Source organism: Heptranchias perlo, chromosome 1, assembly GCF_035084215.1.
Source record: "Heptranchias perlo isolate sHepPer1 chromosome 1, sHepPer1.hap1, whole genome shotgun sequence".
In the NCBI taxonomy this organism is placed as follows: Eukaryota; Metazoa; Chordata; class Chondrichthyes; order Hexanchiformes; family Hexanchidae; genus Heptranchias; species Heptranchias perlo.
Genome location: NC_090325.1, coordinates 51,936,037 through 51,952,880, shown reverse-complemented (window position 1 = coordinate 51,952,880; position 16,844 = coordinate 51,936,037). Strand labels below are relative to the sequence as shown.

Here is a 16,844-nt window from a genome sequence, read left to right as displayed (position 1 = left end):
TGTGCTGGGGTAGGCATTTTCAGTGTTCAAGGTGCCATGCTTTGTGGCACGTAAAGCTGCTTTTTTTTTATTTGGAGTACATCACTCTGTGTGCACAATCTGGCCACAGAATAAAATTTAAAATATTACCTATTTCACAATATCATGATTAAATTTAAACAACTCAATTTTACTTTTGTCATTAAAGTTTTTGCTTGAAGGCCTCAGCCTCTCCTAATTGCCTGGGCTTGGACTCGATGTTTTGCAGTGACTCTGAGCTGAATTTGGAAAGTGCTTTCCCGGGATGCAACAGTACTGTATACTCAGCTGTGCCAATAGAATATTTTTCTTCAGCTTTCAGCACTACCTACTCAGCAGCTTTTCTTGAAATTATTTTGAAAAGCAAGAGGACAAATTATGCAATTTGTATTATTTTTTTAAAAACAGGGAGGCTGTGTGTCAGTGAGATAAAACGTGATGATTGCACATCCGTTTTAAGTTAATTTATTCTATAAACTTCAGAAAATGTATTAAACTGAGACTTCATTTTAGTTCAATTTTCAATTAAAAACACCAGTTGAATTTTGAAGCCAACTAATTATCCACTTGTGTTTTGTTGATGGTTGGAAGATATTTACTAATTCCTTGCACCTGTGAGACAGATCCTAATTGCTAACATCTATCACACAGAGCAAAAATTAGAGAAGGACACAGATAAAAGCAGATGAGGTCATTCTTGATTCTAAATTGATTTAGAGGGAAGGAGGAAAACAGATTCAGCGTGGAAAGGCCTCTGGCTTCTTACCATCACTTTTGGGTGGAAGGGTTGGGTGATTAAGGTTGAGGTGAGTGACAGTGGAGCAAGTGGGAGGGGGAAGATAACGGGGTTGAGCAAGTAGTTCAAAGGGAAAGAGATAGGGGTAGTGATGGGAATGTGGGCATGGTAGCAAGGGGAGGAGATAGCAGGAAGGTGAAGGGGATGACGATCTGATGGGAGTGAAAGGGTGGGAAGAAGCTTGTGACTGGGAGAAGGGATGGGAACTGAGCTGCTGAGGGCTACATTTTCCCCACAATCCCACCACAAATGCAGTCTGCAGTCATTGGTGGCTTCTTTCCCTGCCATGTCACCAACCATCTCCACCCGAAAGGAAAGAAAAGCAGAAGAGACAGAGCAGATGTGAGAGAGAGAGAGAGAGAGAGAGAGAAAAACATCGACAAGTCAGACAGGTAATAGAGTGACCATATTCTTACCATGTGCAACAATGTAGGAGATAGACTGGTAAATATAAAAATTCTAAACTTATAATACAGAGCTAAGTTTGCAATACAATTTTGAGGGTCTGCCTTTGCTCTGGATGTATGCAGTAGCATCAAAGTCAATCCCACAATGACATTTGAATCTTAAATCTAAGGAACTAATAAGCTATCACTTGTGTATTTAGTCACCCCTTTCCTTTACTGTAGGTACATTGTACCAGATGTATCAACAATTGCTGCAGTCCGTACCTTAAATGTTTCAATATCTAATTAACCGACTATCACTTTTATGGGTGCTAACTACAGTGATTCACCACCTCAACCAAACACCAATCCCCAAACAATGCCCATGTATTCGACTGAAATCTGTCCTTTTTCAGTCTCTTCTGTCTCTAATCCTTCAGCGAGTCTCTCGCTCTGTCTCCAATCCTTAGGTGAGTCTTTCCCTCTGTCTCTGATCCTTCAGTGTGTGTCTAGTTTATACATAAAGTAGAGACACAGGGCCAAGGTATAGGAGAGTGCCAGGCATAGATGAAACTGTATTTCACGAGTCTGCATCTTCAGAAGAAGAGGAAAAAAAAATGGGGGAGGGTAACCCCTCTTTCAATAACCGACACCAAACTTGTAAACGTTCCATTTCTCCAGTCTCCAAAACCATAAGTGGAAGGGAGAAAAGAATAAGGAATTGAAACACAAAAGACTGAAATATGTTTACAAGACTGAATTGGCCAAATTTATTTCTTGTTGAACTCAATATTCAAATTCAATACTGAGTTAATCCTAGTCCTTAAAATGTGCATTTATTTAAAATTGACATGTTTTTTTAAAAAATGAGCTTATTAAATTGTACTGTTTGCAAAATTTTACAAAAGATGTAAGTTATGCATGTATATTAAAATTTAAATGTTTAACAAAAGTGTTGTATAAAATTATTTTGGACTGGTACTTCATAGACTAATCTTGTTTTAGCGATACCAGTTGGTTTTTCACTATTTCTCTGAATTCTATAAAATGTAATTTGTTGTTGCAGGAGCCCAGCAACATCTCCTGTTGGCTACCATATTTGCCTTAAACATCCGATATCAGCCTACTGACCTATCAGTGGTCATTAACAGCGGTCTTCTAGAAGCCCTTTCAAAACTGACAAACTCCTGCCTTCTAGTAAATCAGCGTTGGCTGATGGCTTCAGTGTCTGGCCATTCCCAGCTAAATGTGGCATTAAAACTGGCCGGTGCTAGGCTTCTGCAGATTTTAGCTATCACTGCTAGGTAAGTAGTCCAAACAAGATGTTGAGACTTAGAGTGAAGTTTAACTAATAAATGTGTCGAACTTGCTAATTTCCTACTGACTGCAAAATTCTACATACGCAGTTGGATTGTGGCCATTGCTGCTAATGGGTTTATATTTTATTTTTGCTTGTAGCACAAATAGCGTTCCAATAAATTAACAGCTGTTTTAATACCTAATTTCAATCTTTCCTGGTCTGTTGTAGTTAATTACATTGGTACATTGAAGAGTGTTGAACATTGGCTTGCTTACAGGTTAGGTTATCTCAGAGAAGGAAATGAATTGTGTTGCTTGTATTTGTCAATGTAATACAGATCTTGATTTCTCCATGGAATTAGAGGAGATATTGAAGATTAGTGACTAACGTGTCTATTTGTTAATCAGTTGCACCAATGGTTAAACTTGCCACCATCATTTCTTTGCTTTTGCCTTTTTTTCCAGTTATGGTGTCATTCCTTATTTGAGAGCAGGTAGATAACCTGCTTTCGGTTCTCTATCTGCTGTTCTGTAACTGGCCATGAGGTGGTACATGAAATTAATGCTCTCATCATTTGAAATAAATCTTTCCATTTCTCCCTGGAGAAGTGTCTGATCTTAACTTTGCCCTTCTTTCCAAATGGCACTTTGAGATCAGGAGCTCACCTTAAGGGAAAGCGCAAGTATTGGGTATAACTTAGCAAATTTTGACCTGAGGACCCAGAAGCAGATGCGAGTGGATAGAACGATGCCTTATAAACACGAAATGTTGTTAAATAATAAGGTTCAGTCTGTACCTGTCCTTTGTTTTAAAATCAATACTCTTATTCACATCAATTTTCTGTTGTTGTTTGCAGTTCCTATGCAGACAACTTGTGCCCTGAGGTGGTTCAAGCGCCAATGGACGTATTGTGCTGCCAGTTGCAAAATTTTTTGCATGCGATGTGTGGAAATGCAGAATGTGAATTAGCTGGAGAGGAACATACAGAACAACATAGCTGTGGATCCAGCACCAGATCAGAAAGTAAAGGTGGGAATAGAAAACTAATGTGTAAAATAAGTGCACTGTTAGAAGTTCTTTGTCAAAGTAAGAAGATCTCTCTATTTTAAGAGTGGAGGCCTTTTAAGACATACTTGATTTTGGTGTCGGGGAAAGTGTATTAAAAGATAATTTAAGTAGTAAAGACTTGTTGATTGAGTGCTTCTGTTTCACTTTAAAAAATAAATAAATAAATAGATGTCATAGAAGGGCATTATACATAGAGCCCTTTGTGGATCCATTTCAGGCTCCATCAAGTGGAACAGACATACTCGAATGGTAATGGCTGAGGGATCCCTTTGCAGAATGTCTGCCTGGGACTGCTGTGGCATTGTATTGGATCTCCTTGCAGACTAATGTTTTGGTATGGTTGTGCAGCTTTTTTTTTCAGTTTCTACCAGCCACTAGCAATTATTACTATTAAAAAGCAAAAGTTGTATGTTTCAATTTGGTGAGTTCTGACTTAAATTTGTGCACTGCTGTGCCTTAAGTATTGGTGAGAGGTTTTGTCTCTGACATGGTAAAAATGGCAGTGGGATGAAACAAGGTTTTCTGGATTTTAAAAAAAATGCTTTTTTAAAGTGGAATAGAGGAGGAGCTCCTCTGGTTCTAATAGTAATAATATGTATGTAGATGTATTGGCATTTTTCATACCACTTTTCAGTCATGAGCATTTGGTTTTTCACATACATGTGTCGGAATACCAGTTCTCCCCCTGTCATTAGACTTTCTGGTTTGTAATGCCTGACTGAAAAGCAGAGCGTAAATGGGTGATAGACAGACAGGATTTTAGACTATAAAACACTAGGGTTTTGCATATTTGAGAGATGCATTGAAGGGGACCATTCATTCCAGACTCACAGCAGGAGGAAGCCGGATTGAAAATAACATAAAATTCAACTCTTTGTGCTGAAACCCTGAAAGACTGTGATGCTACGGAGCAATGGATGGAAGAAAGCAATTCACTGATGTATAATAAAGCGAGGACCCCTAAGAAGCAAGAGCTGGATTGTTACTGTTCTATTCTGAAATAGCTGAGATTTTGTTTATTAATTTTTAATAAAGTTAAATTATAATAAATAAAACTTCAGCGACTTCTTCGAAATTCTTTGAATATAAGTAGCTGTGCGATTAAAGTTTATTTGGAAATGGTGCTATGTGTTCTCCTGCCCCCCAGTCCCCTTCCCAGATGTATCTGGGTGAGATTATCATTTTTTATGGAAGCTACCACTGAAGTACCATTGAAAGATTTAATAATATTGAAAAGTCTCAGTGCTCAAATTTACTGACTAGGTTTATGTAGGTTTTGAGTTTGAATCCTTCAATTTTGTCTTGGGACTTTGTCACAATCTAGATTTTGCAATGGTAAAAGCAGTTTATATTTAAACAATTATAACTTTTATGAGGCAATTACAATGTAATAATCAGGTTTCAAACAAAACCCTATAAGTCTGAATTGTTGGCCATGCACATCCATTCGCCATCTTGACTTTTTAAAAATTTGCTGTAGAAAACCAAGCTTCTATCATATTGAAAAATCACAAATTTAGAATATGATGCTTTTGATCTTGTACCTGCTGAAGTATTCCCATCAGTCTTTCTAAGTCTAAAAGGTCCAAGACTACCACTGAGTTGCTGGCTATTAAAGAGCTAGTTTGGCCTGGTGGTGTTATGAAAAAGGCTTAAAAGTTCTTCCTTCTGACTCCTTGGTTTTGAAGTAAAGACAACTTACGTGAATGATATTTAATAATTGGAGAACACTAATAGAATATGGTCAACAAATGAATGGAAAACTATAACTAATCTAGAATTTATGGATCCAGATTTTAAACATGAAAAAAAACATTGGCTGTGAAATGAAACAAGGTTTGCTGAGCTTAAAAAAAAACTTTTTTTTTATTGTGACATCGAGGAGGGACTACATTGGTCCTAATATTATGTATGTACATGAATTGGCATATTTTTGTACCACTTTCAGTCATGAGCATTTGGCTTTTCTCATGTTTCAGAGCACCTATCGTAATCAGACTTTCTGGTATGTAATGTCTGTTTTCCTCTGTACATTTCATGTTTTTCTCCTATTTGCAAGGAAAAGTATAGAAACAGTGAAGCTGACTTTGTTGACTTGTGCATGCATAACAAATTCTAATCTATAATATTCATGGGATTGCTTCTCTTCATCTTTTCACTCAGTTGGTGTCATTGGAATGTTTGTTCCACTAGTTCTGAAAGTCTGATATCTTGCTATTTTTCCCCCACTATAGTTTTTCAGTTTCCTTACTGTCTCTGCTGCCTCACTGGCTTTTTGTTTTTCTTTCACCTCCTTACTTCTCTTTCAGTCTTAAATCTTTTACTTTTTCCATCCACCCACTATTTCTCAATTCCCCACTATGTACATATTGCAGCATTTCATAAAGCAACAGAATGACTGAGGCTGTATGAAATTCTCAGAGATTCTGCTGCTATTTGTATATTTCTCTGGACAGTGGGAAGCCTGTAGAAATCCATGCTCCCAGTAGATCATTCAGGTATCCTGTCTGTGATCAGGTTTGCTTTTGTATGAGGTTTCCTTGCAGAGATGAAAGGTCTGAAAAACAGCTGGATATATTTTCGATGCATGCTTCAAAACAACATGGGGGTTAAATTGGTTAATCCCCGAAAACGGGCGCTGGGATTGCACTCTGTGATTAACCCGCGCCCGTTTGCTGCGTGCAGGCGGCTCGTAATATGCGTGCTGCCTGCTGCTTTAAATGATAGCTGCATGCAGCCAGCGTTACCTGCGCTGTTGATTGGCTGCACACATCAGCAGAGGGCCCCGATGTCGCGAGTGGTTAGTGCTACTTAAAGGCAGCCTGCACCTCTTAAAGGTGGCTGCAAGAAGTGGTGGGAGTCATTTGTGAAGTGATTCCTCGGCTGTGATAGTTTGAAGATTGACTGCCTGCGAGAGAGCTTGCACCAGGGTTCTCTGATGATGCACTAGAGGCTTTGGTGCAAGAGGTGAAGAGAAGGAGGGGCATTCTGTATCCACAGGGAGGCAAGAGCCCCTCCATACATATGCTCAAGAGGCAGTGGAAGGAAGTAGTGGACGAGGTCAATGCCAGGAGTGTAGCGACAATAACATGGATACAGTGCAGGAAGAAGTTCAGTGATTTAACACGAGTTGTCAAGGTGAGTGAGTTCAAGTTACAACTAGCCTCATCCACTGTTCAATGCACTATACGCAACCTCACCCCCGGCAATCACCCACCTACCAACAATTTCTTTCAATCAGTACTCAACTCTTCAAATCAGATACTTCATCTCACCCACACACATTATCACTGTTGCAAGCCGCACACCCACAACTCATAGGTCACACACTGGCAACTGTTCAATCATGACAGCCACATTACCCAAACATCTAGGGGGAGTGGGACTAACTGGATTGCTCTTGCAGAGTGTCGGCATAGGCTCGATGGGCCGAATGGCCTCCTTCTGTGCTGTAACCATTCTATGATCTTGCAGGACACTCACTGACACACTTCCCTCTTTCTTACAGGAGAAGGTGGCACGTAACAGTAGGCAGCAAGAAAGAACTGGTGGAGGACAAGCACACCTACACATCTTAACTCCCATGGAGACAGTGCTGACCATCATTGGAAGGGCTATCGCTGAGGCCATGGCCACTGGCGGTGCTGGAGGAATCAATGATGAGGGTCTCCGTATACCTAATCCTCCTCCTCTCTTCCCACTTCTCCCTCATCCCACAATTTTTTCTGACTCGCGTGCTGCAGATGGTGTAAGCACACTTGCTCTTTCTCCTCTCCACACACCACAACTCAACCCTTGTCCCTTTGTCATTGCAGATACCCAAGAACTGGAACCTTCCCAGTCAGAGGAGGCAGAGGAAGATGACAGTGATGATAAAGACACACCGTCACTCGATCTTGCACTCACAGCCACCAGCTCAGAGACTGACACTGCATGTAATTTAGAGGCTAGGATAGAGGAGGGATCTGCATGTGGTGAGACACAAGTGTGCACGAACCAAGATTGGGGGGAAAGGATTCCGCAGGTGCCAGCTCGCCGGAGGGTGAGGCCACACATTGGTTCTGCTGCAGAGGAGTCAGATGGTGACTTTGATGGGGCAGGTTACAGAAGAAGGCTGATGGGCGTACACAACCACATGCTTGATGCACTGGAAAGCCTGCCAGAAAGCCGGCGCACAATATCAAACGGCATGGAGGAGTCCAGCTCCAACTTGGCCCAGGGCTTTGTGCAGAACTTGGAACCCATCCTTTCCCACATGGAACGGGTGGTCACCCCCATGATGCAGCATCTGATGTCACATCTTCCATTGCAGCACAAAAATTTGCCATCCAAGGTCTGACGGCTACATATGGAGCTCAGACTGCTGCTTTCGTGGCTCTGGGTACCACTGTTGAAAGGAGCTTCCAGGGCATCACAGCAGTTCAGCAATCTAATCTCCAGCAGATTACCAGGATTGCTGAGGTGCAGCGCCATGGAAGACGAACCTGCTGTCCTCTCTCGGGATGACTGCATTCCTGCGTCCACCCCTGCCGCTCTGCCAGTGCCCTTGCTGTTGCCTGTCAGGCAACCAGCTCAGATGCTGCAGCCCAGGCCGAGATGGTGCAGTCTGAAGCCGGGCCCTCTCAGCCCAGAGCTCCTCAAGGTCATCCTCCAAGGCCATCTGTACTTTCCTTAATTGAAGGTCAGCAGCCTTCCACCACCCGGCTCCAGCCACCAAGGGTGCACCTCGTAGGAGCACTGGGAACGGTAAAGGCACACGAACGACAGGCACTAAGGGAATGCACAAGGGTGAATAGTTACAAATTGTTTGCATAATTTCATGTATTAATTTATAAATGTGGATTTGAATTTGCTTTTGGTGGTTTTTATTTCTGCGATGAGCTAAGGGAGGAACCAATGTGCAATCATGAGGACAATTTGGTCATGAGAGAGGAAAGGTAAGGGGAGTGGGACTGTTGGTGAATGGGGAGGTGTCGTTGAAGTTACTGGTATCGTTCATTAATAATCTGATCACGCAGAGCCCTGGCAGACAGGACCTGCCTACCTTGTAGCCTCCCTGCCTCGTCCCCCATCTCGTCCTATGAGGAGAGATTGGGTAGAATGGGCCTATTCTTTCACAGTTTAGAAGAATGAGAGGTGATCTCATTGAAACATATAAGATTCTGAGGGGGCTTGACAGGATAGATGCTGAGAGGCTGTTTCCCCTGCGTGGAGAGTCCAGAACTAGGGGGCATAGTCGCAGGATAAGGGGTCGGCCACTTAAGACTGAGATGAGGAGGAATTTCTTCACACGGAGGGTTGTGAATCTTTGGAATTCTCTACCCCAGAGGGCTGTGGATGCTCAGTTGTTGAGTATATTCAAGATTGAGATGGATAGATATTTGGACTCTAAGGGAATCAAGGGATGTGGAGTTGAGGTCGAAGATCAGCCATGATCTTATTGAATGGCAGAGCAGGCTCGAGGGGCCAGATGGTCGTCTACTGCTCCAATTTCTAATGTTCATATGTTCCTCTGGCTCAGGTTCTTGCTTGATAGGTGGTGGCAAGGGCTGTTCCCTCATAATGGTGAGGTTGTGCAGCATACAATGACACATCTTGATACCTGAGTACTGCAGGGCCCCTCCAAAGTGGTCTAGGCAGCGGAAGCATTGCTTGAAGAGCTAGGTGATGTTCCATGTGGCAGCATAGCACTCGTTGCAGGCCTGCTTTGCATGTGTGCGAGCCGCCTTGACCGAAATCATGAGCCATTTCATGAGGGGATAACCCTTGTCGCTCAGTAGCCAGCCTTTGATTTGTTGTGCTGGTTGAAATATAGGTGGAACAGAGGACTGCTGCAAGGTGAAGGAGTCATGACTGCTGCCAGGATAGCTGGCATTGCCCTACATGATGCACTGCATGTGATCGCACACCAGCTGCATATTGAGGGATTGCAATCCCTTTCTGTTCATGAAAATGGCCAATTTCAGATGGGGAGCACACATGGCAATATGCATGCAGTCAATGGCACCCTGCACCATTGGGAAGCCTGCAATGCAAGCAAAACCTCGTGCTCGCTTCTCCTGCTTGTCACTGGCAAGAGGGAATGAGATGAACCTGATTCTCATTGCGTACAGAGCCTCATTGACCTCCCTTTATACAGCAGTGCTCTGCAAATTGCAAGGTGTTGCTTGTTTCTCAAGCAGCAGCCTGAAAGGAACCAGAGCCATAAAAATTAAGCGCCACGGTTACCTTGACAGCCACAGGCAATGCTGTTCTTGCCCTGCTTTGAGGCTGCAGTTGTGGCTGCAGCAGTTGATAAATTTCAGTCACGACCTCTTTAGTGAACTCCAGCTGTCGGATGCACTGGTCGTCGTTGAAGTTGAGGTAAGAGAATTGGTCCCTAAAAGCCCTTGTTAGATATAGCCTCCTGCTGAGTGCCCTGCTCCTCCTCCTCCACTCTTCTAGCAGCTTGTCCTGCTCTGCGTAGCCTCCATTCTCCCAGTCACGTTCAATTCCCAGAGGAAGCCCTAGCAGGCCACCCACGTCCGGAAACAACTTTTTTCAGCACTATATTTTAAATGACACTAAAAGTACTGCAAAGACCAGCCAGACCATTCTCTATGGAATATTGAAACCTTAGCCAAGTATAGGAAATGTCCAAAAACACATACGATTGCACCAGCAGCCAGAAGAAATAATCCAGCAACTAACCTGTAAGTACTTCATGATCCCTTTTAAATAGGGCTGGTTGGCGGGGGTCCTTCATGTTGTTCAAGATCTGTTCAGCTGTGCAAGGTTGGCTGGATCATGGAGTTCCAAAATTTCACCAGCTGCTTCGAATCAGCGTGTCGTGATCTTCCGACTCGACATGCTGCCAGCGGTCATTAAGTGCTTATGGGCAAACACTTTCAGCAAGATGGTGTTCTGCGAACTTCATGTCAGAAGCCATTTTCGGGACTTAGGTGTCCGTGTAGCGCCTACAAAACGGGCGTTATATAGCTCAATTTCGTCCCCCACGTATTCTACTACACTGCCCCAATAGTTTAAAGGAAGATGTATGTACCTTGCAGGTGTGTCTTAGCAACCTTTTTACTTCTTTTCTGTGCTTTAGAACTACTTTTTTAAAATGATCTGTTAGCAGTAATTTTGTGCAGATCTCCCCCTGATGTGACAAGTTCTGCTCCATTAACATCATGCTGCACAGTGGGCTAAGGGTAGCACTCCACAGGAATCTGTGCTGGGACCACTGTTGTTCACAATTTACATTAACGATTTGGACTCTGGAATCAGAATTACAATTTCAAAATTTGCGGACGACACCAAATTGGGGGATGCAATTAATACAAAGGAAGAATGCGTCAAAATGCAAGAAGGCATTAATAATCTTGCAGAATGAGTGTGTCATTGGCAAATGAATTTCAATATAGATAAATTTGGTAGGAAGAATAAGGAGGCCACATATTGCTTGGATAATAGGAGTCTAAATGGGATAGAGCAGCAAAGGAATCTCTGGGTACAGATACCCAAATCACGAAGTAGTGAGGCAGGTTAAGAAGGCCATAAAAAAGGCAAACCAAGCACAGGGGTTGATTTCTGGAGTGATAGAATTTAAAAGCAGAGAAGTTATGTTAAACTTATATCGAACCTTGGTTAGAACACCTTTGGAGTACTGTGCACAGTTCTGGTCTTATTATAAAAAGGATATAGAGGCACTGGAGAAGGTGCAAAAAAGATTTACTAGGATGATACCAGAACTGAGAGGATATACTTATCAGGAAAGGCTGAACAGGCTGGGGCTCTTTTCTCTAGAAAAGAGAAGGCTGCAGGGCGACCTGATAGAGGTCTTTAAGATAATGAAAGGGTTTGTTAGGGTAAACGTAGAGAAAATGTTTCCACTTGTTGGGGAGTCCAAAACTAGAGATCATTAATAAATGCAATATGGAGTTCAGAAGAAACTTATTTACCCAAAGAGTGGTAAGAATGTGGAATGCGCTACTGCAAGGAATGGTTGAGGCGACTAGCATAGATGCATTTAAGGGGAAGCTAGATAAGCACACGAGGGAGAAAAGAATAGAAGGGTATGCTGATAGGGGTAGATGAAGTAGGGAAGGGAGGAGGCTTGTGTGGAGCATAAACGCCGGCATAGACCAGTTGGGCTGAATGGCCTGTTTCTGTGCTGTAAATTCAATGTAACATTCTATTGTAGTATCAGTGGCTGATTTCCATGATGTCACATAGGGAGTGCTTTGTACAATACATTTGCTGCTATATCGGTAGCTTTCATTGGCATATGAGCATCAAAACCATCCTTGCTTGAATTTTAAAGTGAAAAATAAAAGCAGTTGTGTAAATAAATTGCGTTATAATGTAATGCTTTATTGTGTATATATTTTGAGTTATTTGTTCAGTGACCACATATTATATTGCTGTGATCCCTTAATGGTAAGTTATCTAAGAGCATTGCCCCTTAAATGATAATCTCCATTCCCCTGCTTTCCTATATGTAAAGCCTTGTCCTGGATTGTGCCTTTTGAGTTTTTCTTGTCATTATCAGCAGATGACTGCTCTCCATCTAAATTGTTAACCCATCTTTTATCTTTTCATATGCTGATGGAGCTGCTGTGTACTTTCAGTATTTTTGTTATTGTTTCAAATTGCAGTTTATTGACTTTCTTACAGCGTAAATATCCTATCTAGTTAGATTGGTCTTGATTGAATCAATGTCAGTAACTGCCTGAACCAGCTCCTGACTTCAACACCTGTATTGAATATTGTGGATCATTCCCAGTGCCCAACTTGCACTATACCTCTCTCCGCTGTTTTCAATTGTCAGGTGACTCTCTAAAGTGGAAGCTGGCTCCAAATCTAGGACAAAAGCTCAATGTAATTCAGTAACTGACTGGAAGAATATCCTGGCTAAAAAGATATTCCTTTAGATACAGAGAGTGCTTTTGGGTCCTGGCTGAGATCAGAGGTTGCGCTGCATTCCTAGGTCACATATGGAATAGTTAGCAGGGAGCATCCCCAGGAACATCTCCATAATGATGTGCAAGTTTCTCTCCGCTTTCACAGCCAAGAAGAAACATAAGAACATAAGAAATAGGAGCAGGAGTAGGCCAATCGGCCCCTCGAGCCTGCTCCGCCATTCAATAAGATCATGACTGATCTGGTCCTAACCTCAAATCTAAAATCATGTCCAATTTCCTGCCCGCTCCCTGTAACCCCTAATTCCCTTTACTTCTAGGAAACTGTCTCTGTTTTAAATTTATTTAATGATGTAGCTTCCACAGCTTGCTGGGGCAGCAAATTCCACAGAAGAAAGTGTTTGGGTCCAACGTTATCTGTCTGAAACTTTTACCTTTAAGTACCAGTCTTTTATTGCCTGATGCCAGCTCCAGTCATGTGTCCAGAGTGTCTAAGGCTGACTGATGCTCTGGTGTTTTCACTACTTTAACTGGTACAGCCTTAAGTGTCATTGGCTCAGGTAGTAGCACTCTCACCTCTGAATCCGAAGATTGTGGGTTCAAGCTCCAATCCTAGACTTAAGCATATACCATAGGCCGACACATCAGTACAGTACTGAGCGAGTGCTGCATTGCTGTACATGCCCTGTTTCAGATGGGACTTTAAACTGAGGACTCATTTGCCTGTTTAGGTAGATGTAGAAGATCTTCTGGGTACTATTTGAAGAAGAGCAGGGAGTTCTTCCAGTGCCCTGGCCAATATTTTCATCTCAATATAAAAAAACAGATTGACTGATAATTCATCTCATTTGCCTTTGTGGGACCTTGCTCTGTGAAATTGGCTGCCCCATTTGCCTATATAACTGTGATGGCACTTCTAAGATAATTCATTGGTTATGAAGAACTTTGAGATGTGATAAGGCACTAAATAACTGCAGGTTTTTTTGTCCTTTTCTCTTTCCTTTTGCGTCTGAGTCTATTGCCTTGGCTGTAGTGACTTGTCCAGATTGACTACAAGACTCGGCGAAAAGCAGCCTCAGCTGCTAAATGTACCCTTAAACCCCAGCATACATCTTATAAATCTCAGCACAGAAAGAAGCCATTTAATCCATTATGCCTGTGCTCACTGTATATACACACTCCTATCTACTTTAATTGCCATTTACATGGTTGCAAGATAAAAGGTAGAAAGTTAGTCCAGGAATTTTTCTCTAGATACTTTCCAGTTTATTTTTTTTTTAAGTTTAATGTCATCAGCCAGTGAAATCTTATCTCTTTGTACGAATAGATTTAAGGTGGCGATAATCTCATTTTCTGTCCTCCTCCACACCCAATACTAAGGGGGTCATTTTACCCCCTTAGATAAGGATAGATGCATTGGGGAGGAAGGGCCAGGGTGACTGGCAAGCTCGCATGCCAGCGCTGCCTGAAGCCTCAAGAGATTTTAGCTCACGGGCCTCATTTCCATAAGGTAGATTGGACTCCCACCGAAACCCAGCAGGAATCACTGCCAAGCCAGCAGGCGGGAGCAGGAATTCTGGCGGCAGGAGGCCACCAGCTTCGGGCAGGTATCCTTGTCGCCTCGGCCATTTCAGGACAGCAAGGCGGTGAGTAAGTCCCCCACTCCGTTTTAACTGCCCAGTTTTACTGGGCGGGAGGGGATTAAAATTCTCCTTTAAGCTTCAGCTGAGTTGTCTGAGGCTAGTAGTTTCACAAGAATTTTAAACAAACCACCTTGTTTTCTCTGAAGAGAAAAGAATGAGGCAACCATTTCAGGATTTGCATCACTATTGAATTTTGAGTCTAGGTACACTGTTGACTCATTGTGTGACAATTGCTGCTCTTTTAGTGCAACAGCAAACAAATCCAGCGATAAGCAAAGTTTGCATTATTGATGCAGAAAGTATCTCCACTAGTTAAATATTTGCGTATTCTGTTACCACTCTGTATGTAGCCTGCCACAAGAACTCAATCTGTTTTGGGCCACTGCTGTCGCGTTAAGACCTGTTAGAATGGTTCCCAGTTCAGAGTTGCACTGTTTATTTGAGTTTCTGTGTGATTCATGTTTTTCGAGTACGCACAAAGTGTGGGAGACTTTCCATTTAGGGAAAGAACCCGCTAGCTCCAGAAACAGCCCAAAACCTAAGGGAAGACGCTTTATTCAGACTGAACCCTTCAGATGTAATCAAGCTCACTGGCTGAAATTTGTGCACGAGCAGGCTACCCAAATAGACTTAGCTACTGTGCAAATAGTGTACCTTTCATTGAGAAACCAATTTTATACTACTATGGTATGTGATGGTTGAACAAATAAGGAAATGCATAGATTACCTATTTCTAACTAATTTTACAATCTGCACCTAGGGATCTTCCTTCTGGCTGATACCCTGTTTCTCATTCTGACATACCATAGCGTAGAGGTGCTTTGTTGTTGACAATATTGATGCTCAAGTGCCCCAGCTGTTGATTGGGGTTTCCAATCCTACCATCTCTGAACAAAGAACCAAGTGCATGGTCCATAACAAGGCTTTGTGTACAAAGGAATGGAAGAAGGTTATCTGACTGCAGGGTGCTAATTTCTCAAAGGGATGTGTCAGAATCCATAAGATGAGATGATAACCATGCTCAGAAATGTAATCTGAACTTGATAAATTAGAAGTTCTTACGGTTTGAGTGCATGTAAAACTATCATAAATAACAAAATGCAAACTAAATAATACCAGCAAATTCTACTTATAAGTGAAATTATCACAAGTGAAATGTATGAAATCTCTGTCGACAGCCAAGTACTTGGGAAGGTTACTTGCCATCATGCAGTTGCGTGTCAGTAATGCAAGCATCACAAAAAGTTCTGAACAGATTTATTGAGGAAAATGGCGATCTGTACGTCATTTACAAAATTTTAAGCATTTATGAAATTTAAATAGGCTTACAAAGAATGCATGCATTTTACAATGTGGAATTAAATTACATCTAGTATTGCAGACTACAGTGGAAAATGACTAGTGTGCATTCTGGCTGTGTGAAGGACAGTTGCCCTTCATTCCATTAGTATCTCCTAGAATATGATGTATGATCACATTAACCTAACTGGAAAACATGACGAGCAGGAGAATACCAAACCTGATGTGTTCAACTCTTTTTTTGTGAACTTTGTGCTCAATGAGGTGAGGAAGAATGGAACATAGTATAGCATATTTACATGCAATTAGTGAGTCTGTGATCCAGCAATTAAATTTTTAATGGACGGAGAATCACTGGCTGAGTGCTTGCGACTTCCTGGAATGCTCTCCCTACAAGTGGCATTCCCGGCTCGCAGAATCACCCCTGTAAAATAAAGCCCCTTGTACTCTGCCCCAACAATCTGCCTCGGTCCCAACTTCTGAACAGAAAACCCTACTGCACCAATGTTACATTTTTCTATTTCTCACACCACCTGTTTGAATTAAGGTCAGTTTTGTGCTGTGTTCATGCCCACTTGGAACTATGATGTGGAGATGCCGGTGATGGACTGGGGTGGACAAATGTAAGGACTTGCACAACACCAGGTTATAGTCCAACAGTTTTATTTAAAATAAAACTGTTGGACTATAACCTGGTGTTGTGCAAGTCCTTACACTAGGAACTAGATCAGGAATCATATTTATTTCCCTTTGCATCTTTACTGCCAACAGAAAGGGGAGCCTTTTACCTTATCAGACTGGGCTGGGTTTGAATCTAGAGCTCAGAATTTGAAGGACATTATCTAACTCATTGCTTCCTTAGATTCTTTTGAACAAAGTGAATAATGTTTCTATTAAATAGAATTTCTTTGTGTGCTGTTATCTTTATAGATTTATTTTCATCTGTTAATAATGACCCCTGTGTTGTACGTGTCTTTTTCTCTTATAAACAGATTGTGGCAAAAACAGACGAATTGTAGAAACCCAGTTGGGAGACTTTCTTGTTTTTTTGCGTCGGGTTATCTCCTTCAAAAACATACAGAGCAATATGGTTTCTGTGAAATGGATTGACCCGCTTTTATTGATAGCTACACGGATGCATGCAACAGGTGAGATGGTTAAATGGACATCTGACCCAATAATTCTAATATACAACTAAAATCGAAAAGTTTGAGTAACAATACACCCTTATTGTAGGAAAATTATTCATAATTTCCTCTAGTCATTTAGTCATATTGGAACTTTTAGTTTTTCATAACACTTATTAACTTCATTTGTCTGGTAATCTGAAAAGTGCTTTTCTCATTACAATAAATACTAAAGTTTATAAGCAGTAACTACTTTGATGGTTTCAGAAAGCCAGTAAATATTGGTATTGTGGAGTTATTCATA

At 41.8% G+C, this 16,844-nt stretch overlaps 1 protein-coding gene across 2 annotated transcripts in view; it reads left to right on the top strand.

The window, feature by feature from the left end:
* The window catches only part of LOC137322062 (probable E3 ubiquitin-protein ligase HERC1), a 317,287-nt gene that overhangs the window by 107,081 nt on the left and 193,362 nt on the right, over window positions 1-16,844 (top strand). For both annotated transcript variants that reach the window (XM_067985131.1, XM_067985126.1), the window contains exons 29-31: window positions 2,267-2,504; window positions 3,357-3,529; window positions 16,406-16,561. In XM_067985131.1, the coding sequence (XP_067841232.1) occupies window positions 2,267-2,504; window positions 3,357-3,529; window positions 16,406-16,561 (567 nt within the window). The remainder of the gene's footprint in view (window positions 1-2,266; window positions 2,505-3,356; window positions 3,530-16,405; window positions 16,562-16,844) is intronic.